This window comes from Siniperca chuatsi, linkage group LG15, assembly GCF_020085105.1.
Source record: "Siniperca chuatsi isolate FFG_IHB_CAS linkage group LG15, ASM2008510v1, whole genome shotgun sequence".
NCBI classification, from domain to species: Eukaryota; Metazoa; Chordata; class Actinopteri; order Centrarchiformes; family Sinipercidae; genus Siniperca; species Siniperca chuatsi.
The window spans coordinates 13,665,944-13,688,939 of NC_058056.1; the positions used below are offsets into that span (position 1 = coordinate 13,665,944).

A 22,996-nucleotide genomic window follows, 5' to 3' on the forward strand; every position below is an offset into this window, starting at 1 on the left:
GATAGATAGATAGATAGATAGATAGATAGATAGATAGATAGATAGATAGATAGATAGATGGATAGATAGATAGAGTACTTTATTAATCCCAAAGGGAAATTGCAGCATTAAAGCAGCCAAGTGACATATGAATCATAAAACAAAACAAACAACATAAGGACACACACAAGGTACACAAGGTACATAAACACATAGAAAAAACATAAATAACTTAAATCTTAACTACAAACTGAAATAACTCAATAAAAACTACAACCATGCTCTAAATATGTACAATGATTGTGCCTGGTAATATTCTGTACATGGTTAGTGCAAGTCTGGTATATACTGTGTATTGTCTTGTATGTTATTAATGTAGGTGCTTTACTTGAATTGCATAAATAGGGAGTATTGGGAATAATTATACAGTGAATCTATACACATACTTATGTACAGGTAATACAGGAATGTATGCACATGTATGTAAAAAACAGGTAAGTATGCTACAGAGATCAACCGTAAGATACTGGATAATAATGATAATAAAAATAAACTAAAATTCAAATAAATATAACAAACATATTTTGAGGAAAAGATGACTGCACAAAGATTTAATCAATGTTTTGACCACACTTGGTCTTTTTCATAGCAAGTTTAACACAAAAATAAATATACATACACCTGATGGCAATCTACAATAGGGCTTTTTCACAGCATTTATTTTGACTTATCATAGTAGGAAAAGCACAGGTTTACAAACAACATTAACGACAAGACAAAAAAGGCGTGACACTGAGACAGCATGCACAATACCAGGATCCTGGTACCAGCTAAAATTAATAAGCTATCATTTAATTTTATTATTGACACGTGTGCTTTTCCTACTGTGTCAAAATGAAAAATCATTGACATCAGTGACAACAGACTGAGTTTATCATAATTAATTAGTCAACATTAGAAAGAAAGTTGAAAATATACATCACTGTTAAAATCCACATGCATTTTGACAACGATGAGCCATAACATATAAACTAAACCTCTTAGTTTATGTCCCAACAACATTCAGTGTCATTCAGACATTGCCTAATTCTCATCTTTGTACTCGTTACAAAAATATAAACTGGACGTCTCTGTCCTGTGGGGATACTGCTTCCTTTTTTATCTATAAAGCTTTAATTCAAAATCTACCTCCCTTTCACCAGCCTTCTGAAATGTCAAAATTTAGTATAATCTACATGTTCTTAGTGTCATCTCCTTTAGGATTAGGACTGCAACAAACAATTATTTTCATTATTGATTAATCTCTTGAATGTGTTTTTATTAATAAATTGTTTTCTCAATTTACCAGAGTACAAGGTGATGTCCAACCAATAGTCCAAAATCCAAAGATATAAAATTTCAATGATAATGATATGAACTACGGACAAACAGCAAATCGTTATATTTGAGACATGGAACCAGCAATATTTTCTATTAACAATTAACCAATTATTAAGATTGTTGGCAATTAATTTTCTATCAGTCGACTAATTGATTAATGATCTCAGAATACCTACAAATAACCTTCAGAATACTGTTCACACAGCTCCTTGTGACTGCTTTTAACACTCTTTTCCTTATTAGCATTTATTTATTATCAGCCTTTGCTTTTTTCAACTTTTGGTTGCAGTTTTGTGTTTCAGCTCTCTCCTGCTGCAAAAGAGCGCTTGTGAGGTTAAAGGTTTTAATCGATCAATCAACCAATCACTGTGGGGGATTTATAAGCTACAGATGTCTGTTCTGCTCAACAGCCTCTGGACTGACACAGAATGGCTGTATTTGTCACTTGTCTTGTAATTACAGTCTTCTCATGCTGGGCTCTATCTAACAGGATCTGTTTGCACATGATCTCCTCCCACACGATGACATGAGATACATCTTGCTCCTGTCAGCAGTATTGTCCATGTTGTCCTGAAAAGAACTATGTGTTACTTGCTGCTATCCCCACAGTTGTTTTTTTTTTTGCTGGAGTTATGGGAAAACCACTAAGATCAACGTAAATGCAGTTGGCTTACATCTTTGAAGAAGCTCATCCAAAAGAAACAAGGTAAAGTTAGCGGAGGTCATAATTCACGTTCAAAACCACTGAATTCTCTCCATTATCTTGTTTAGCTTTCTACGGGAGCCTGAGAGTGTCCACTGTACATTATTTATCAAACAAAAAAGTAGATATCATATAAGTGTTGGGTGTAGCTACTGTAAACTGAATCATATAGGGTCGCTCTCTGCTCTGGCATCATGAACAGAGTTTGAAGACTAAATTTAAAGGTAATTACTATGACAGTGAGGAGAGAAAACTGAAATAACCCTAAGCTTTTCAAAGCTGTCATTATCATTGGAATTGTAATGACAAGGTTTGGGTCTCTTCAATGGACTTTTTGGGGTAGGACACCCACAAACATGGCATTCCTGAGGGTAACATTGCAGCATATTAATGATATATTGCACAGTGCAGATTACAAAGCTGGGGCCCCTTCTCATGCTCTATGGTTTCTGTTAACTTGAAACCAAATACCAAAACTTGTATTAAAACTACCTCTCATTTAAAACATTGTGTTTGTAATGTGCTGCGTCATGCTGTGGAGGAGCACTTTACACACAGTTTATACCGTAGCAGTGCACAATTGGATGCTATCCTAACATGATTTGGCAACATACAGATTTCCCATTAGATTTGTTTAGTTTATTGTATGTTATTCTAGAGCGAAAATTCTAAATTTATGTTGTGAAATCTAAATTCATGTGACATTTTACTTGAAGGGCAGTTCCTATTTGCATCACATTGTTATGGTAATATAAAAGTAGGTGTGTGTTTAAAACTAAAACATGCTGTGATGGCCCAAGGTGGATTGCAGCTGTCCAAACACTGCACATTACCCAAATTAATTGCTACATTTACCGCAGGATGTGTCTGAACATTAACAGCAAGATAATATCTAACAATGATTTCAAAATGACAAAACATGACCTCTTTAATATTTCTACTAGAACGTTTTTTTACCCAGGGTTTATTAGTCACATTATCACACTGTTAACATGCAACCAAGACATCTATGGCATCTACAAGTCAGCGAGAGGTCCTGCACATGTACGCTTTGATAGGGGTGAACGACCATTCTGGTGAGCCGCAGGATTGAAAAAAGTAGCCACAGTATTTAGAAAAAAGGAAGGAGGAAAGAAAGTCCAATATTTTTAGTCCAAATTACAGTGTTGGAACAGTGCTTTGCACAGTTGAGTGTCCTGGGAGTGGAATGGCATGATGGGTTAACACTGGTGCCAAGCCCCACCCTCCCCACATTGTCCTTTCTGTGGACTTCCCACACTTTCTTGTGCCCATCTGCAGGACCTCTGCCCTCCCATTACCCTCCTGACTGGGCTGGCCGACAGCTCGGTTTCGGCCTCAGTCGCCTGCTGCAAGAGGTGAAACAGTCTCATGTAAGCACATGTTAAGTCAGGGTTGGGGCAGGGTCAGTTCCCCAGGGATGCCTCAATTGCTAGACTACCAGCGCCTCCTGTTTCAGATCTCTGTCCTCTTTCTGTTGATACAAAGTGGGTGGAAAATATCACAGCCCGGTACAAATCTCAGTTCATGTAAGGTCTCTGGGTTGCTGTGCCTCTGTGCTCCACTGCTGTGGGATATCCTTGATGCCTCTGCATCCTGCACTAAAGCCAGTAACTCTGAACATTACATGAGAAAGCATTAGCTGATACACTACAGCATGGCTTATGATGCCGTGCCAACCACCCACCTAAAGCGGAGAAACAGCCACTCATGCTATTCATGCATTCTCTCGTGAAACGTGCCTTGATGCCCAAATATTTTTCCCTTGGAAAGCCTGTGGTTGACACAGAGATGAGTGGGAGTGAGATGATTGCTAACATTCTTTTAACTTTTATGCCAGCTGGAGTGCATGTCACATTTGCATTTTTTAAGGTTGGTGAAAGGGCTGCAGTGGATTTAATGTGGTGATTATTGCAGGATCATGATGAGGAGGTTGAAAGGATTTTTTTTAAATACATGCATGGTTCATTCCAGCTACTGAACATGATTTAGTAGAAGCATTAATGCCTAATGAAACAAACCAGAATCCATTCTACCTACAATACATAATGAGTTACATTTTCAGTCTGAAATAGGAGTTGGAGTTTCTTTGTTTAATTTATTGTCTTCCCTACAAAGGCCCAAGCTATTTTAAATAAAGCTAAACTTACCAGTACTTAGCCAACATGGTAATGGTTAATTCCAAGAATGAGTGCAAAAATTAGAACATTTTAATATTTAAGTTGCTACCGTTGAAAAACTGCAGTAATTAATTTCAAATCTCTACAGATGTGCCTTTGTAACAGCCACAGAGAAACTTACATCACAATTTAAGCAGTAGCCAAATTTGAGTTGTTGAAAGTTGCAGGGCGAAGGAATTTCTGAGGCAAGTTACTATGTAAGTCTTAAATACACCCATAAAAAGTATTTTAAGACCATTTCTTTTGGGTTTTTTCAGTGTGAACCATTCATTTTCACTTCTTTATAAACCCCTTTCTCTTTTCCTAAGGGGATTTTTTGGGCTCCAGAATAACCAGTAAAGATGAGGAGGGGAAAAAACATAACCAAAAATAATCCTCCTTCTCCTGCCAAGAAAAAAGAAGGAGAAAAAAAGGGAAATGCTGTTGGTAGGCAGGTAGTCAGTCTACAGCTCAGCTCACAGGAGGGGGGACTCCTGATGGAGTTGGGATGGACCGCCACAGGATTGGTGGATGGCTGCTCTCGGTGTGGCCCCATGCCAAGCCCTTATGTCTTTATATACTGTAAACAGATGACCGGACAGTCCTGTGCATCGCATCCACTCTGCCTCTCTCCATCTCCACTGCTCTCTCTTCGGGGCCCCTGTCAATCTTTTACTCCAGCATCCACCAGGGCTTCTTCTCCTCACCTCTCCTTTTTTCACTCCAGCTGTCTCTTCTCCGGCTGTGAAAACAATGGCCACGCCGAGCCTGCTCCTCACTTTATCCGTGTGGCTTCTGGCTGGGAGCCTCTTGGCGGAGGCGACTTACTACCGGCACCACCGCTACGTCCCACACTTCTACCGCTACCGGGAGCACTCCGCCAACACTGAAAACCTCCTCCCTGAGGTCTCCAACCCGGTGCCTGAAGTCTCGCAGCCCGGCGTCCCGACCTACCCCGAGATCCCCGAGGTGTTCCACCCGGTACCTGAAGTCATCCACCCCATACCAGAGGCTTTCCACCCGGTGCCCGAAGTCGTGCATCCTGCACCTGAGCCTTACCACCCACCTGAGGTTTACCAGCCGGCGCATGAAGCCTCCTCCCCTGTCAACATGAGTCGGGTTTTCTACGGCATCATGTTTGACGCTGGGAGCACAGGCAGCAGGATCCACATCTATAAGTTCATCCAGAAAGACCCTGGTAAGTGCCCCCGTCTCTCTCTCTCTCTCTCTCTCTCTCTCTCTCTCTCCCTCACTCTCTCTCTGAACCAATAGCAAGTCTTTGCACATGCTGCTGGCTCCCACACTGTCTGCCTGCTGTTAGGTCACTCACTGTGTGGTGTAAGAGGACAGAGGACAAACATGCACCAGCACAGTGCATGGGCAATACAGCTTCTAAAAGTAGCTGAGGTGGACTTTTAATTTGTCTGACTCAACTGTGTAGGAAGCAGACCTCTAAAACTGAATCAGGATGTAGGTGAAGTGCTACAGTCTAAATATCATGAGTTGTGAAAGAAAAGCTATGCAATTACATGTACTTGAGTCTCTATTTTATCCCAGAATATCATATACTGTACTGCGCTCTGACTTTTGATCTCTTCACTGACACTGACTTTTTTAGTTGAGCTGCCAGTTCTGGACAATGAAATATACCATGCAGTGAAGCCTGGACTGTCTGCTTACAAGGACAACCCTGAGGAGGTATGTATGCGTGTTTACACCACTTTATAATTAATTATCAGGTATATTAGGGAGTTGTTCACTGTCTGCAAACCACCAAAACGCTGGGATTTTCTTTGGGTTGGGTTCATGTGATGTAAACACTATGTAATTACAAAAATGCCTCCTGCTGATGCTGTCACTGCTGTCCTGTCTGCTGTATTTACCTTTGACGTTTGACTTATACATATTTTTGAAAGACTTTGATCAATAAAGAAATTCCTTAGTTTGATTATGAAATGTCTTCCTGATTATGCTGCCAGTAACTGATTGCCAACTCCTCTGCAGGGTGGCAACACCATCCGACAGTTGCTGAAGATTGCCAAGAAGACAGTGCCAGAGGAGGATTGGAAGAGGACCCCGGTGGTCCTGAAGGCCACGGCGGGTCTGCGTCTGCTGCCTGAAGACGAGGCCAACGCTCTTCTGAAGGAGGTGAGGCACGTTTTCTCTCTGCCCTCAGACAGTTTGGCACAAACACCACCCGTCCCGCCAAGGAGCGGGATGAGAAACCACTAAGTGCTTACAAGTGTCACTGAGAAAAAAGGCAGCAAGTCTGCCCATTTGGTGGCTATCATGTTGCAAAAAAACAGCTGTTGTGGGGTTGTGTGGAGTAACCATATTTGTCGTTTAAAGTATTAAATCCAGGCTACTGTTCCAACCATGCTTGTGGTTGAGTTATCTGTCACTCTAAAACCGAACAGACACAGTTTGTCTTCTGGAGCCTGAATAGACCATATCCTAACAACAGCAGAGTATTTGGGTGTGTAGTCTAGTATCATTGTGTTGCTTTAACACATATCCAGTAGATTATTGTAATGAAATGATGATAAATCTCTTCCACAGGTTCGAGAAGTATTTGATGAGTCCCCTTTCTTTGTGCCAAACAACAGTGTTTCCATCATGAATGGAGCAAAAGAAGGTATGTTATCTTTTAATGGCCTGTAACCAATTTGTACTACATATTGTACACACATTTTTTTGTCATTGTTTGCTGAGATATTGTCTGACCAGGTGCTTTAACTGTCTCTTTACTGAGGATGTATCAAACAATACTGCTCTCATAATTCTTTTTACAAGAGGTCTGTTACTACCTCATTGAGACAAATAAATATGCCAGTGTGAGTTGCTGCCCCACGCCCAATAATTTAGTGGGATCCTCCACATCACTCATTAAGACACCCTCACTATGTTATGTTTCATCATACAGTATGTGCCAGTCATTATCCTCATTTTATGAGTGCAATAACTTGACATCTGAGACAATAGTAATTACCTGGGCTGGTCTGGAATCCTGCATGTTAGTTACACCAACTCTGCTACTTTAATATCAGCTTAATGAAGGAGAGCTAGACTGAAAGTCATCTTCAGTTCTAAGTTTATTAACACATTCAAATGTGAACATTTAGCATAAGTCAGTTGTAATCGCTTCTCAGGCTTTTTACTAATGCATACATTTTCACTCGTGCCGTTTTAGGAGTCCTCGCCTGGGTCACAGTGAACTTCCTTACAGGTAAGACATTGCTTGTGTTTTGCTATGGTGGTGTTAGTGGTCAGGAGGCTCATATCTGAGGCTCCAGTGTACACAGTAGCCCGGCAGTGAAAGACTCTTGTCTCCTGTCTGAGGTTGAGCTTGAATCACTGGCCCCAAACAGGTTGCAAAAACAAGCAATTTTTTGTCACGTTTTTCACACAGCTATAGCACCATCAAACTTTAAACTTCAAACCAAAAAGGCATAAAAAGATATGCATCATTCTGACACTAGTGGTTGTAAAAGGAATAAATTCTAACTGGTGATAAATCCACAAGAGTGCACAGTATGCTCTGTTGCACGGATGATGGATAGCACATTATCCTAAGTTTCTTTCAGCCAGCATGATCTGTTTAACTTTGAGCTTATTTGCCACAGGTCACTTGTACTCCAACACAAGGAGGACAGTGGGCATCCTGGATTTGGGTGGAGGATCTACACAGATCACATTCCTTCCCAAGTCAAAGGTGAAGTAAATATTTGATGTGGTAAATAAGTCTATTTAAAAATGTTCTTACCAAAAATACATTGCTAAACATTTGTTATTTATCCAACAGAAAACGATTCAGTCTGCACCTGCCAGTTACATTGCCAAATTCAACCTCTTCAACCATACATATCAACTCTATACACACAGGTAAATAACAGACAAAGAAGATGCTATATTCTCTATGGATTTGACTTTGCCCATGCAAACTCATGTATTAGTATTCTGTGGAGTAAAACATGTATCTATCTTAAAACTTACCATCATTGTATGTCACCACCACATAGCTACCTTGGAAATGGACTGTATGCAGCTCGACTGGCAACTCTTGGAGCACTAGGAGCTGATGGTAGAGTATTTAGTACCTTTTATCACGTTTATATTTTGCCTCTGTGTCATTCTTTTTTTTAATAAATGTATTCACTGGGAGATGGCAAACCGTTTCTTGTTTTTGTTTTCCTAGGTCTAGATTGGAAAGTCTTCACTAGTTCCTGCCTCCCGAAAAAGTTCAGAGAAGATGTGACTTTTGGAGGAATCACCTACAAAGTTAGCGGGATTCCAGACGGTAAGATAAAAGCACCCTGCGGTTTTGATTGTCTTCCCAGTGCCTTGGATCCAGCGATCTGTGCATTCCTTTCCAAACTCTGGAACACAATAGAGTACAGTATAATACAGTCTCACATGAGAACATTTCCCCGCTGCAGTTTCTGTAACCTTGGCGCCAAACGCATGTTTTGTCATCCTCTCTCTCTCCGTCCTCCCTCTTGAACAATTATACTGCAGTCAACCTTGTATTTAAACGAAAAGAAAACTGTCAGTTAACTTCACAAATAAGGCAGTCACTCCCATACCACAGACAAGTAGCCAAAAGATGCTGGGCTTGTCCCTGAGTTGTTATTTTTTGTGTGTAACGAGTGGCTTGATCTGGACCGCTCACAATTATGTGGTAAAAATAGACAGCCGAACAGGGCCACGGTTACTGCTGCTCTTGTCAGCACATGGTTTTGCCGGCACAACTGAGCCAACCATATCCATGGGGCTGTGTGAAACTTGCCCTTCTGGGGCTTCCCTTGTATATTATCTGGTGAGCCCCCAGCTTCAACCCCTGGCTGACCTCAAACTGAGTCTTCAGACTCTCCCGATTGCATTCCAACCATCGCTGCATCCAAGCACCTTTAACTCATTGTTTACTCCACCACTCAATAATCAATAATCAATAATTCTTTGACAAAAGTACATTTACCTTTTCTCTCTCTCTTCAGGCTATGCAGGCTATAAGCTGTGCTACTATGAAGTGATGAAGGTAATCAAAGGAATAGTGCACCAGCCCTATGAAGTGAAGGGCAGCAGCGTCTTTTACGCTTTCTCCTACTACTATGACAGAGCTGTGGAGTCTGGGCTCATTGGTGAGTGGGCACAGAGCAAAAGAGTCACCCTTCAGTGCCATTATTTTCCATGCTAATTATCATCTTTGCGCAAAATCGGTATTCAAATTGCATGTTTGTTTTTTCTGCACAGATGGCAGTCGAGGTGGTGCACTTGAAGTCAGGGATTTTAAGAAGCGAGCCAAAGAAGGTAAGAGTTATCTTCTCCAGGGTTGGATAAACTTGTGTATGAAACCAACAATCTTACAAGTTATATATATCAGTTTAACCACTGAAACTTCACGCAACACAGTCTATGCTCTAAACAGCAAAAGCACTAAACCGTGTTTGTGCCCAAACACTTGGCACAATTGCGCCAAATTGACACAGCATATTCTGAATTTATTACAACAGTAAAATGTAACCGATTATTTGCTAAAATGTGTAAAGAGATGGATTATAAGACAAATGTAGTTTATTATAGAGTAAATATATGTTAACATCACTATAAAATGTTTTAGTATGTTTAACTGATACACACCATGCGTATCAGCTCGAGTGCGTGACACTTGTAATGGCCATGTAGAACCAGATTTATAGCAAGTAGGAACGAGTTAATGTATTATGTAAGGCTGTTTGTGTTGTGAGAACACTGTCACATGGTCTCGAGGAACAAGTCTGGCTCAGGCTGGGCTGGCAGCTGAGCTGAAGATGTCTGTCTGGCCCAGGCAGGAGGGCACCTGACAGCCACACACCACCTGGGGGCTGACACATACTGAAACACACAAACTGTGTACTAGGCTGTTTAACACTGCCACCCACCCGCAGCCTTGTGCTGACCCTCAGCCATTCTCCTCGCACCTCCCTGTTTATTCAGTCAAACAAAATAGAAATGTCATCTTTTAATCATGTAACACAGGGGTTAGAAAAGTTTTTTTTTTGTTAATATATGGAACGTGACTCCATTGTATGATGCAACAGGTTGTCTTCATGTGTCAAATGCTTTTTTGTCAGTGGTATGTGAAACCTGTGTTAATGCCATGACTGAAAGCTGTGGCTTTTGTGTGTTTGCAGTGTGCAACAAAATGACCAAATACCGCGCTATCAGCCCCTACCTCTGCATGGATATGACATATATCACCTGTCTGCTAAAGGAGGGCTTTGGCTTCAAGGACAGCACTGTGCTGCAGGTGAGCAAATCAGAGCCAGGTTACTGTGGACAGTGACTGCCGGAGTCAAAGAGATACAACATGTGAAAAGCTACAAGACAAAATCTTCATGCTCTGTCTATACAGTATTTTACAAGACTTGAACATTATTACATATTTTTTCTAATCAGCACGACAGTAGGTGTAGGAAATGTATGTTTCTTTGTGGTTTTAATGGAGATCCTCCTGTCACTCTGTTCAACAGCTAGCCAAGAAGGTGAACAACGTGGAGACAAGCTGGGCCCTGGGGGCAACCTTTGACTACTTCAGAAACCTCAACATCCACTAAGGACAGCTCGCTGTCACTGCAGCCGGCACTGAGAGGGACAGTCTGTCACTGTGGGGCTTCCCTTCCTCCGTCCCCCCCTCGATCAGCCCGTCCCCTCACAGACACACCCGGTCCCACCACGCTTCCTCAGCCACCACGCCCCTCCTCTTTTTCCTCAACCTCAGCACCCAGCGAACTCTTCGAGAACTGTTGAAAAAAGAAATCACTATATTTTTATAAGGCCAGCTATTTCTACTGTATGTTGAGCTCACAACTGGTGGGCTGACTTTATTTTTTGTAAAACGTTTACATTTTTGATTCCTTATGGGTCTGATCTGAAATGTCTTTCTCACCTACCTGTTAAGTGTGTAGAGGGTAGTTCAGAAGCCATTCAACCAGTCATGGTATTTTGGTGCTTACTGTGGTCCTGGTGGGCACTGTACAGTACAGTGGAATTTAGTTAGAGACTAGTTGCTGTGTGCAACCATAGTAGTCTTTCTAAATGATTTTAAATCAATCTTATTTTTATTCTAGCAAGAAATTATTTTACAGGACCTTAATTCATTTGCCCCTAGCCTTAGACATCAAGTTAGACATCATTGGAAACAGAGCAGTTGTCAACCATACAGCTTCTTTTCTTCAACTTTGCACATAACACTTTAATTGCAGATATTGTAGCTAAGACATTATCAGTTCCTTTGATGTTTTGACTAAAGAGTTGTACATATTCATCAAGTAGAGTTGGATTCACCATGACTGACAGGGGCAAAGAGAGCGCTGTGGAGAGATGCCTCTCACAGACTGTGTTGTACAGCTGTTACATGTTTGAGGTTAATGCCTGTATTTTTAAAGTTCAGCCATTATTGTTTGTTTTGTCTAGAGTGGAAACTACCTTATCAAGCATGGCTAAATTGCAGGGGCCCCAGGTCTGAACTGTATTTTAGACTACCAATAGAAAAACCTCTCATCAAGAGTAGAGAGTTCATCCATCAACGTAATTTACAGCCATTAAACACAGCAAAAATGTAAACAGAAATTAGGTAAAGTTCGAAACCCACGACTCCTTCATTTGTTGCTGTTTGCTCAAAAACATTAGTAATATTGAATTCTGTTTGTCATTTTTCTTGTGAACTGTACAAATATTTAAATAATAAGTTTATCTAGAGTATTTGAATTATCCTCATCCAATAATAACTCTTGAACTTTCTGTGTAACTGCTCTTTAAGCCGTGCCTTTGCTGTCTTTTCAGTATTCAACATGTTCAATAACTACTGCTGTATATACATAATGTAAACTTTTATTAGTAAAATCTTTTGACAGGAACTGCTTTTACATTGCAAAAACTTTATGCTGCACAATTTCTCAGAAATGCCTCTATGTTCATCAGTATGAATAACCTGATGACTGACAATATGTAAATTGTTTTTATTAAATCCAGTGAAATAAGTGTATACTATACATGTATGTTTTAATAAAACATGAAAAATGTACTTTGTGTATTTATATTTTTTGTATTGAGACAGACTTCTTGAACTTATTAAAATGTGCAGACGGCATGATGGAATAAATCCAATATTTGCACAGTTTGAGAAAATTATTTTCTCAAACTGTGCAAATATTGGATTTATGACATTATCTATGACTGCACAGTCCACATACTGTTTCCTCCATCTGAGAATTAAGCACTTCATATATGTTCATATCAAATCCATAAAGGTGTACTTATAATTCAGAACTTGGCCTATGAACTGTGTCTGCAAAATAGTGGAGGATTGTAACATAACATCTTGCATAACATATGCTTTTGATATGTTATGATATGCTTGGGACAGCTGCAATGTACTATTTGTCAATGTGGATTTATTTTGCACCAAAGCACACACAAGAAAAATAAATCATGAAAGAGTAAAATATATCTTAATTTTATTTTTTTACATTCACAATTTTTACAGCCTTTAAAAGCTCACAGTCTCTTGAGATCCACCAACAATCACCGCATGACGGATGCATCACTTGCTTGCAAATGCCATGATCTGCTCCTGCAGAGGCAAAAGAGACAACAACTCAGAAACTCTAACCTTTAAATCATGTTTACTAAAAGCATGTTACAAGTGAGTGGCACTGCAGACATCTATACAAGACCTGTAAATCAGTGAACTCACAACATTTAATATGGAAAATATGTTCTGTTTATGCTTTTGTGCCTCCATAGTGAAATGCTTTTACAACCAATTACAGTTGTGTTGGTCTGAATCACTTAGTAGGGAATAAAGCCATTTCACATGAGTGGTCGATAATAAAAGGGGTGTGAAAACACAAGCCAACACCGCTGTCCGCTGCCCCGGGGCCGGCACTGCACCCCACCCACACACTTTTGGTAACACTAAATTTGGGGCTAAACTTAGATGCCATAGTAGTAGGTTGACAACCCTGGAAATTATAGACACCGCTAAAGTAAAGCTCTGTGTAATCAGAAAAGAGGGCAGAGGGTGGGGTCAGGGTGGAGGCGGAGCTTAGGTTTGTCAGGTCATTGATATTATCTGAGTGATGGCCAGGTTCACTGGGATGTACAGGAGGATATGTTTGTAGGGAGAAGCTAGAAGAGAGGGAGCTTACTTTAAGCGCTGGCAGCACGTTGGTGGCCTGCAGGCCGAAGGTGCGTAGGAGAACAACAGGAGCGACGTTAGTGGAATAAAGGCGTTTCATGAGGTCGATGGCAGCCATCATGGGCAGATTGTGTCGCTGACGTTCAGTTTCATATTCTAACAGGTGCTGTATTGCTCCTGCACAAACAAACCTGGGGGTTAAAAACTGTGGAGTAGTAGTTTAAGCTTGTGTATGTCTGTCATATGTTTTCTGCTTTAAGTCAATACAGTGGTGCTATTTTGACTTCAGAACATTTAACAGAGGAAAAAAATATGCACAATATCTCATAACAGGATTTAATTTTTTATGAAAAGCAACTTATAGTTCTTGGCAGAATGAACAGAAAAAACATCAAATAAATGTTACCGGAAAAGCTGATGCTTTTTATAATTCAGATCAACAGCATGCGTCTGAGTTTAGGGGAAACCACTGTGCTATGGTTTCAGTGCTTGTGACTGTTTAGAGTTCTCACTGACCCAGGTCCTTCCCGTTAAAGGCCGCCTGGCTCAGTAGCTGTGTGAGGCAAGCAACATCCCCAAAACCCAGGTTGGCTCCCTGACCCGCCAGAGGATGGACACGATGGGCTGCATCCCTGCAAAGAAAAACATATCCCTCTCTGTCCACATACATTCGACTCACAGAATGCTATTTTATGCACACTGCAAGATCAAAGTGTCATTCCCTTGCATGTAAAGTAAAAACGTGTAAGTGTTAATGTGCAGGCCATTACTTTCATTATGTCTTTCATCTTACCCAACGAGAGCTACACGGTGCCTGATGTACTCCGATGCATGACCCATGCCGAGAGGAAACATGACCCGGGTCTTTGGGCCGATCCCTGCCACACTTGGGGGAAGCTGTCGAGGTGAACCTGCAGACGGCATGATGGCTGAAAGGGCGCCACGGAACAGAGAGCCAGCCGTCTCAATCAGCTCTGACTGGTTCTCATTACTCCACTGTTAGTGCACACACACAGACAGTCAAGAAGACAGAGACATATTCACAGAGAATGAAAAATGGCCAGAAGAGAGGGAAAACAGACATTATCCCTTTGAGTGGACAAAGAAATTAGCTGACATAGGAGCAAAGCTGAACTCCAGGCCAGCAAAAGTGCTTTATTCCCCTCCCTAACTAACTGGTTTGGCAGAGCTTCGGGAGCTGGGCTAATTAAAAGAAGATGCCGGCCAGGCTATGCAGTTGAATTAGCTCAGTTTGAAAAACATTCCATGCAGTAATGGTCGACACTGGGAGACCACAGGTTTAATTAGCAAACCAGGCTTGAAACCAAACGTGACTCAACCGTGGTGACCCCGTCCATCAGCAGGCCCAGTAAAAATAGCCAGCTTGGGAAAAAGGAGTTTCTCCAAACACACACAAAAAAAAATGGATAAGGAAATATTAGTTTTGTATAAAGTTTGGGCAAAACAATGACAATATTGTTTGTATGAGTCACATAAAACAGCTCAACGTGTGAGTGAGTCTATGGAGGACCCCTGCAACATACAGTACACTGCACACAAATACATAACTGACAGATGTGGAATCTGACTATAAATACAACATCAGCAATTTAAAAAGGTCTTACGAAGACTTACGAAGGCAGAGTTGATAGCGTCGACAAAGCTCTCCTCATCCAGCTCCAGCAGCTCCTCTGCGTGCCGATGGCTGGTTGACCACACCAGAGAGCTCTCTGTGTCCGACAGCTGCAGTGCACAGAGCATGGATGCTGAAGCGCTCTCAAATACTTATGTGACAGATGGATATTTTGCGTGGAAAAAAAAATACTGCAGTAAAAAAATGCAGATATATATTACCGGCAACATTGCAATGGGTCCTGTTGGGAGGAACCTCTGCCATGCGACATTGTTCTCCGTGGGCTGTGCAACACATAAATTAAATCTAATTAAAAATTAAATATTGTGGCTTTGTATTGTATGGCATACATTTTAATTACACATAAAAACAAGATATTATAAAGGGTACTGCAGGGCGGATGTGTTGTTCTCTGCATACTGACAGATGTGACATTAAAATTACTATCATAATAAAAACACTGAGTAAATTCAGTCAGTTAGATACAATAATGTTTGCTTAAATATTTGAGTGTGTACATGTAAATTATAAATACAATATGCAGGGAGGGATGCATAGCACACATTATAATAAAGTATCAAGAATTATGCTGTGTGCACGTGTTGAATGTTATACTCACCTCCGATAGGTGCAGCACAGCAACCACAGCAGATTGATCATAATTCCACTTGACTGTGGGTATCCCAAGTTCCCGCCTCACCATTGAGTTTGGTCCATCTGCACCAATCTGAAAAACAGATGACAAAAAGGAAAACAGTTAAAAAAAAACTAAAATAAAATAAGGACAAGGACAGATGAACAGCTACGGTTTGTGTGACGGAATCAAACTGACCAGCAGCTTGGTCTGAACAGTCTCTCCGCTGGCCAGCGTGACCTGGACCCATGGGATGGAGTCTGCTGCCTGGTGGGGCATGGGCCATGCGTACTTCACCACCTTGGACATGTACTTAACTTGCACGTTATCTGGCGGACAACAAGGACATTAAACTGGTGACTACAAAGGTGGCAGAAAAGAAAAATGAGAAGTGGTTCTTAAAAAAAAATGGCTACTGGTGTGACACTCACACAACAAAGGGATCAATCTTGGTCCTGTGTATGTATCATCACACTAAATCAGTGCTTTGCTGCTTTTCCCGTCAAAAGCGAGAGGATGGTTTGCCTGCAGCCGAAGCAGTGGAAGATCTATAAACCACCTCATAAAACACCACTGGTTTTCCTCCCTGGCACATGGTAGCTGCTGAAGTTCACATTTGACAATCTTCTTAATGGTCTTGGCCTGCCACATTGCTCTGACTAATAGTGTTTATCTACAAGAACACCACGCCACACTTTGCACATGCTGCCAGCTTGTTAGATTTTGCACTAAAACTGCCCCTCTGCCAAAAATGTCAGCAGCCGGACACCCCAAACATGAAAGGATCCTGATTTACGCTGGCTCATGCTGACTTGGAGCAGGACCCATCCACAGAACGGCTACTGGTTCCTGAACACGAATGTCAAATATGGGTTTTCAGTGACTGGAGAGCAGGGTTACATTGAAACCAGCTGGCGTGGAGCACACTTTTCATGTACTGCATGGAGCATAACAACACCAAGGCTAAAATGAGAGGAGAGAGAGCAGCGGACAAATGGGAGGCACATGAGGTAAAAACGTGCTGTGACCACACATCCGTTGTTTGGTGCAAAATGTTGAAAACTGTTTATAAATATTCCACTTTAACTGTCAAGCACATAGCAGTGCTAAGTTTTATTTGAGAACCTCACAAAAGTTGGTCTAATGTCAACAGCAATACAACACTATACACCGTCAGCGCTTTAGTGTCTTAAGGAGGTGGCAAAGCTAGGGAGCACATGGCAGCTTTAAATAGGTCACTGGACCACTTCACGTGTTCTCAGAGGGTGCCGGGGCTCTGCAGTTCCCAAAATGTGAGGTTGTGATTGAAACTGCAGGAAAAACATGAACGGCTCCAAGAGCTTAATTTGTCTTTAAAAACAGTCACCGGGAGAGAGTACAAATAAACAAAACCTGGGGACAGGATGGAATAAATGTGGTGGCATTAGCTGCCAGACTCAGCGTCCATTAGGCAGATGGAACTGGAACCAAGAGGTCTTACAGAGCACTGCTACTGTGTGGGGCTTCATGTTTTAATCATAAATGCTGTGCTTACCGGACAGACTGTCCAGCTGTTTAGTGAGCGCAGCCACAACGATGTCGTTCTCCACGATGTATGCCATCTCGTCCTGCAGGTTCTCCTTATCGAACGTGATCAGGGCATCAGAGCAGGCATCCCAAACCTAAATGAGAGACCCATTATGCCTGCGGTCTGCAAGTCTATCCTTAAATGCATCCCCTTTCCCTATATATAGCTGGGCAGAGAAGTGCAGCTTCATTGAGCTGAACACATCAAAGTTGTTAGCTGCTGTCGGAGGTTGGCACAGCCTACATATATCAAACCCAGAGCGATGAGGGTCACCAGTGCGCCACTGGCTGGACGGCTGACTCCAGCTTAATGGAGCCCTCTGAGGTGGAGGACCAAATGACATTTTGTGATGTGGATTTTTTGCAAACATTTTCGTGGAAACACAAATAACAAATGACATGTTCGTGAACATAAAGAGTCAGTCAATATTTATCTGCAACCCAAAAGTGGCAGAATGAGATATAGTTTTAGGTTACTGTAATTCCAACCCTGAAAGCACCGTTTGAGTTAAACATGAGGGAGTGAAAAGTATTTGTATAAGGTTAATCCTCTTTTGGCATGTAACTATGGTGACACAACCCATCATTCTGCAGTAATATGCTGCTGCACTACTTTTTTCCAACTTGCCATAAAGTAGGGGGATATACCCTACAGAAAACCACTAATGGCAGTGGGTTTGCAACTTGTGATAAGTGGTTGGGCAGAAAGATTTACTGAGATCAGCCCAAACATTTTTTGGGTTTGTTTAATGTGGGGTGAAATAATGCAGCTTTGGGATAGAATCAGTTACTACATACTTTCTGTGCAAGATTTAAACAATACACTTCCTTGCACCTTTATAGAGAAAAATGTGGGCAAAATGACGCCTTGATGGCAAAAACTCTGTTTGCTTCTGTTTCAAATCTAAACCCTCAATGCTTACTGGACGTTTAAGGTAGAAGAGCATTTTATTGCATGGAAATAATGTTATTTAGTGCTGACCTGCAGTACATACTTTCCAGTGCTATGGCTGGAGATGTATATGACTGAGATTCAATGGGCAAACAAGCCAAAACAGTGGTAGCAGAGTGAAGGTATAATGGGAGAGGTACCCTACCATAATCACTGTAAGGCACTGCACGATGACATCTTAGGCCCAGAGAGAAACCCTGTGGTCGAGTGTTTGGTACACACCGACCACATCTTACAAGAGGGACTGAGCCTGCACCCACAGCCGTAAAGCGGGTTCACTCTGCAGCAAACAACCACTCTCCTAATCTTTCATCTTCTTCCCGTTGTTCACATGAATCTTCATAATTATAAGATGTGGGGAATGAGTACCAATTTGAAAATGTCAAAATGATTTACTCTTCATCAAAAACATGGCTTTAATAAATAAAACTTGCATGGTCAAAGAGCCACCCAGTACTTTGAATGTGCCAGGAGACGGCCTTTTTTTTTTAAATATACCTTGTGTTCTTTGGCATTCCTTGTGCCACAGATCCTGCAGAGCTACTGAAGAGGCATAAATTGCACAAAGGAATGAACAAAATGCATGTTACATGAAACCACTGTTTGCCATTTTAATGTGAACAATTACATACCCTACACATGATTATATGATACAGTATTGTGTTGCTTGTTCATTAAGCTGAATGACTGAGTAGAGGCTGAGTGTCACAGATTTTTCTCTCCGCAAATTGTACGGTGCTATGATTGATGGATGATAGAAATACATAGAGTATGCCTGTAAATTAGAAAGTCTGGAGGACCTATGAAGAAAAACGAAGTTGTGTAACAGAAGGATTTTGGGAGATGCTCAGTACTACAGTAGGCTTTAAGTTATTTTTGTTTCTCTTGAAATCATACTTTTCTGAACTTCTGACATAGCAGAACAGTTGTAGTTACTGCACCCTTGAGTTGCACAGATTTGAAAAAGAAACTTAAGTAGTAGTGAGCTGACGATCAACATACCTGCATCTTTTTATAGGGCTTGCACCTCATCTTTGTGATGTGGTCCCATGCCCCAATACCTGTGTGCACAAACACATTTCAAAACAATCACAATACTAATTTAATGCAATGTATTACAAATAATTGGAATCATACTCTGAAAGTCAAAACATGAATCGGGCGAATTTTAACAAAAGTCAGTGGAAGTGCAAATGGTTACTTCATGTGCAGAGTAGAAGGAAATTGGTCCAACTAGTCTTTGTGATCGGGGCGCAAATCTAGGATCGTGGATGTGTTTTTCTCTGTTCAGATGAGGATCCATTAAAAAAAACATTGTAAGTCTTTAAAGGAGGACACAAACTTGGTGGTAAACTTGTCAGCCAAGTGATGAGATTATAGTGAACATACTGAAAATCATTAATTAATCTCCCACTGATTGTTTGCTTTTGTGCTACATGCTAGAACGTCAGCATACACTATTTTAAGTGGTAGTGGGAAACATCTTATCTATCTAATTATCTCATAAACGATACAAAAAGAGTTTAAAACACCATGTAAAGTTACTGTAAAAGATATGCGGTAAAGTCTGAAAGTTTTGTGAAGGAGAGTGGCACAGTTCCATAAGCATGCGACTTCTTGAGTTCTTAGTTTAAACTTTTTGCGCAGGTGCCAGTGGGAGGAAATGAGGTCACAGCCAAGCACCGTGTTTCAAATAAAATCCTTGCACTGCACCACTGCATTCCTTATGCAGTGGTGCATAAGATATGCAAATACTCTACTGACATTTCAGTGTCAAAATCAGATAAAGGGGTTAACACTGTAAAGTCAATAAATGATGCAAATAATGCAAGTGAGCGGAGTGAAGGACGTTATTTGAGATGTTAAGTAAAGCTTTAGCCTCTCTGTCTCTCACTGGCACCTGTGCAAAGATTATTGTCAAATTATTGTCATGGTGCATTGGCATGTGTGATCTACTGGGGAGATATTGTCATTGTTGTTGTCCATTCTCTTATCACTGAAGGGCTTAGCTGACCGCATACTGCACTTGATGTTATTTTAAGACCTGATTCAGGATAAATATGGATGAACTTATGTGTCCAACAATCAAAGTAATTTAGCCAAATGATTATTGTCTAAGTAATTCCATATCTGCTTTGACTACCTCAAATGAAAAAGATGAAATCTTTTTTTATTCATTTTAAACTGTTTACTGTTTTCGTTTGGTTTTTGGGGTCGTGAGAAAATAACAATCAAGACAAACACATGAAAAGTGCATTGACACTTGAAAACAAATCTGTAATTTTCTTTGTAAACTGTTATACGGTTCATTGGTGAAAAGTATGTGTCTAAAACAGTGGTTGCATGTGCTAGCACATACAGATAGCCTGAAAGCTTGAAATAACAAAATGCACAGGTCTGGACTGATGGTCATGTTATGTTAACTATTTTTGATGGTTTCCAGACCTGAGATGGCAGATTTAGGCCACACAACATGTTTCACAGACAAGTCCATCAAGCCCAGCAAAAGTTACACAATCCCAGACTCTCCCTTTCCTTGGCTGCCAAAATCTCTAACTTTGAGAGAGATACTTTTAACCAGTGGTGGATGAAGTATTCAGATCCTTTATTAAAAGTAAAAGTACTAATATCACACTGTATAAATACTCTGTTACAAGTAAATGTTCTGCACTGAAAATGTTACTATAAATCAGGAAAATGTTTTGAAAAGTAAAAGTACTCAGTGCAGAAAAATGTCCCCTGTTACTGTTATACTATTATATATTATATCATTAGATTATTATCACTCATGCATTAATGTAAATGCAGGATTTTACTGCTGTAGTTGGTTGAGGTGGAGCTAATTTAAAAAAACTATTTTATATAGGACTGCAACTAATGTTTATTTTCACCATGGATTAAACTGCTGATTACGTTCTCCATTAATAGATAGATTTGTAAAAATTCTGAAAATAGTGAGAAATGCCGTCACAATTACCCAGAGCCCAAAGTGACATCTTCACAATGCTTGTTTTTTCCAACCAACAGTCCAAACCTCACATTTATTAAAAATAAATTTAAATTATTACAATTATTAAAAGGAAAAGCAGCAAATGTTCACATTTGAGAAGCTGGAACCATGAAATGTTTCTACATGAAAAATGACTAACGATTATCAAAATAGTTGCCAATTAATTTTCTGTCAATTGACTAATTGATTAATTGACTACTGGTTTCAGCTGTACTTGTATTTAATGTTGGGTAGTTTAATTTATAACAACACATCATATTTTATAAGCTCTTCATATGTTTTGTGTGCAAAAATCTTAATTTGTAAAGTAACTACAGTATCTAAAGCTGTCTGATAAATGAAGTGGAGTAAAAAGTACAATATTTCCCTGTGAATTGTAGTGGAGTAGAAGTAAAAGGTAGCATGAAAAGAAAAGACTCAAGTAAAGTACCTCAAAATTCTACTTAAGTACTGCACTTGAGTAAATGTACTTAGTTACATTCCACCACTGCTTTTAACTACAGTTTGGGCTATAGAAGAACTCACACCCTTAATGTAACTAAGAAAAAAAAAGTAGTGTCAGGAAACATCCCAGTTGACCTATCACATGAGGAAAAATTAAGGTCAGATATGATCCCTGCTAAGCCTGGGTGACTGGACAGTGTCTGATCCCTGGCTTACTTTGTGGGAGCCATTTAATAGTCTAGCACCAGAAGCCTCTCACAGGAAGGGAGATAATCATCACAGAAATAACTTTTTGATTTCTTTTCTGTCTGTGGTGAAACTGCCCTTTTAAATGTACAAAGCCTTTTAACAAGAACACGACAGTGATGTTTCTGTGTGTCAGTTTGTATAAGTGTATACTGTACCACTGAGGAGGGTGGCAGAGCCCGGACTAATGGAGCTGACTCTGGTGCTGTAGGTGTCTGGGACCTTGTCCATCACGTTCTTGGTGCCTGCTTCAAGCAGGAGAATCTTCTTACCCACCAAGTTTGGATCCTTGCCTGTCAAAAATCATACAAACATTGTAAAAAATGACAGCACATACATAAGATTGAGTGTCAGCAGCGTTACTAAAATAGCATGCATTGTTCAAATCTTGTGGTGAAGCTGTGAGTGTTTAGGCATTTCTGGTATAATGAAATTTGACTCTACATGTTATTTTTCCATTGCATCACATTTTAGAGTTGATATTTTAGTAGCTTTTAGAGTAATTTGCAGTATGGGATTATCTAAAGAGACACAGGTTTGGGTTAATGAGAACAGCTCCTGATAACACTACTACACATTACTTTATTTTAAATTTGACTGGTTAATAATAGCTGAACTCACACACCAAAATGTGGTCTGTCAGTGTTGGGATGGAATCACTTACCCAGGGAACATGCCATTGCAGATCCAACCATTCCTCCTCCAGATATGATAACATCATATACCTCACTCTTGCCAGAATTGTCCCCATGTTCTGCACACACTAATCCTCGGCTAATGACTTTTATAGCAGATAAATGCCTTTCTGCAATAAAACACCGGCCAAGACCGTTTAGGGCCAGCGTCGCCTTTGTGAGTTTATTCATAATTCTGTCTTCATATGGGACAAGCCCCGCATTAAACAGGAGAAACCAGGCCAACTTTGAAGTCTGGATACTTTCATATGACGATCAGACAAACGTTTCCCCTTGAATGTGTCCTAATAACGGCAGCTGTGTCCCTTCAGTAATCCAGCCATGTTGTGTTGACAAGCTGTCCAGAGGAAGTACTTCCGGTTTCGCGTCCAATCACAGAAGACGTCAGTCGCGCCTGGC

At 40.6% G+C, this 22,996-nt stretch overlaps 2 protein-coding genes across 2 annotated transcripts; one reads left to right on the forward strand and one right to left on the reverse strand.

The window, feature by feature from the left end:
* Nucleotides 1-512: 512 nt before the first annotated feature.
* On the forward strand, nucleotides 513-12,301 carry LOC122861427 (ectonucleoside triphosphate diphosphohydrolase 5-like). The gene is made up of 13 exons (XM_044165810.1): nucleotides 513-5,437; nucleotides 5,858-5,937; nucleotides 6,244-6,387; nucleotides 6,799-6,874; nucleotides 7,430-7,465; nucleotides 7,863-7,951; nucleotides 8,042-8,121; nucleotides 8,259-8,320; nucleotides 8,435-8,536; nucleotides 9,234-9,377; nucleotides 9,490-9,546; nucleotides 10,410-10,525; nucleotides 10,749-12,301. Exons 1-13 carry the CDS (start codon nucleotides 4,993-4,995, stop codon nucleotides 10,830-10,832), a joined length of 1,515 nt encoding a protein of 504 aa, XP_044021745.1. The 5' UTR covers nucleotides 513-4,992; the 3' UTR covers nucleotides 10,833-12,301.
* A 416-nt stretch (nucleotides 12,302-12,717) lies between these two features.
* Nucleotides 12,718-22,929, reverse strand: coq6 (coenzyme Q6 monooxygenase). Its single transcript, XM_044165811.1, has 12 exons — nucleotides 22,567-22,929; nucleotides 22,061-22,195; nucleotides 19,205-19,263; nucleotides 17,219-17,345; nucleotides 15,883-16,013; nucleotides 15,670-15,777; nucleotides 15,272-15,334; nucleotides 15,053-15,160; nucleotides 14,211-14,413; nucleotides 13,934-14,049; nucleotides 13,428-13,594; nucleotides 12,718-12,850 (listed from the first exon to the last, which is right to left on the reverse strand). The coding sequence occupies exons 1-12, from the start codon at nucleotides 22,766-22,768 to the stop codon at nucleotides 12,821-12,823; spliced, it is 1,449 nt and encodes a 482-aa protein (XP_044021746.1). The 5' UTR covers nucleotides 22,769-22,929; the 3' UTR covers nucleotides 12,718-12,820.
* Between the last annotated feature and the right edge of the window lie 67 nt (nucleotides 22,930-22,996).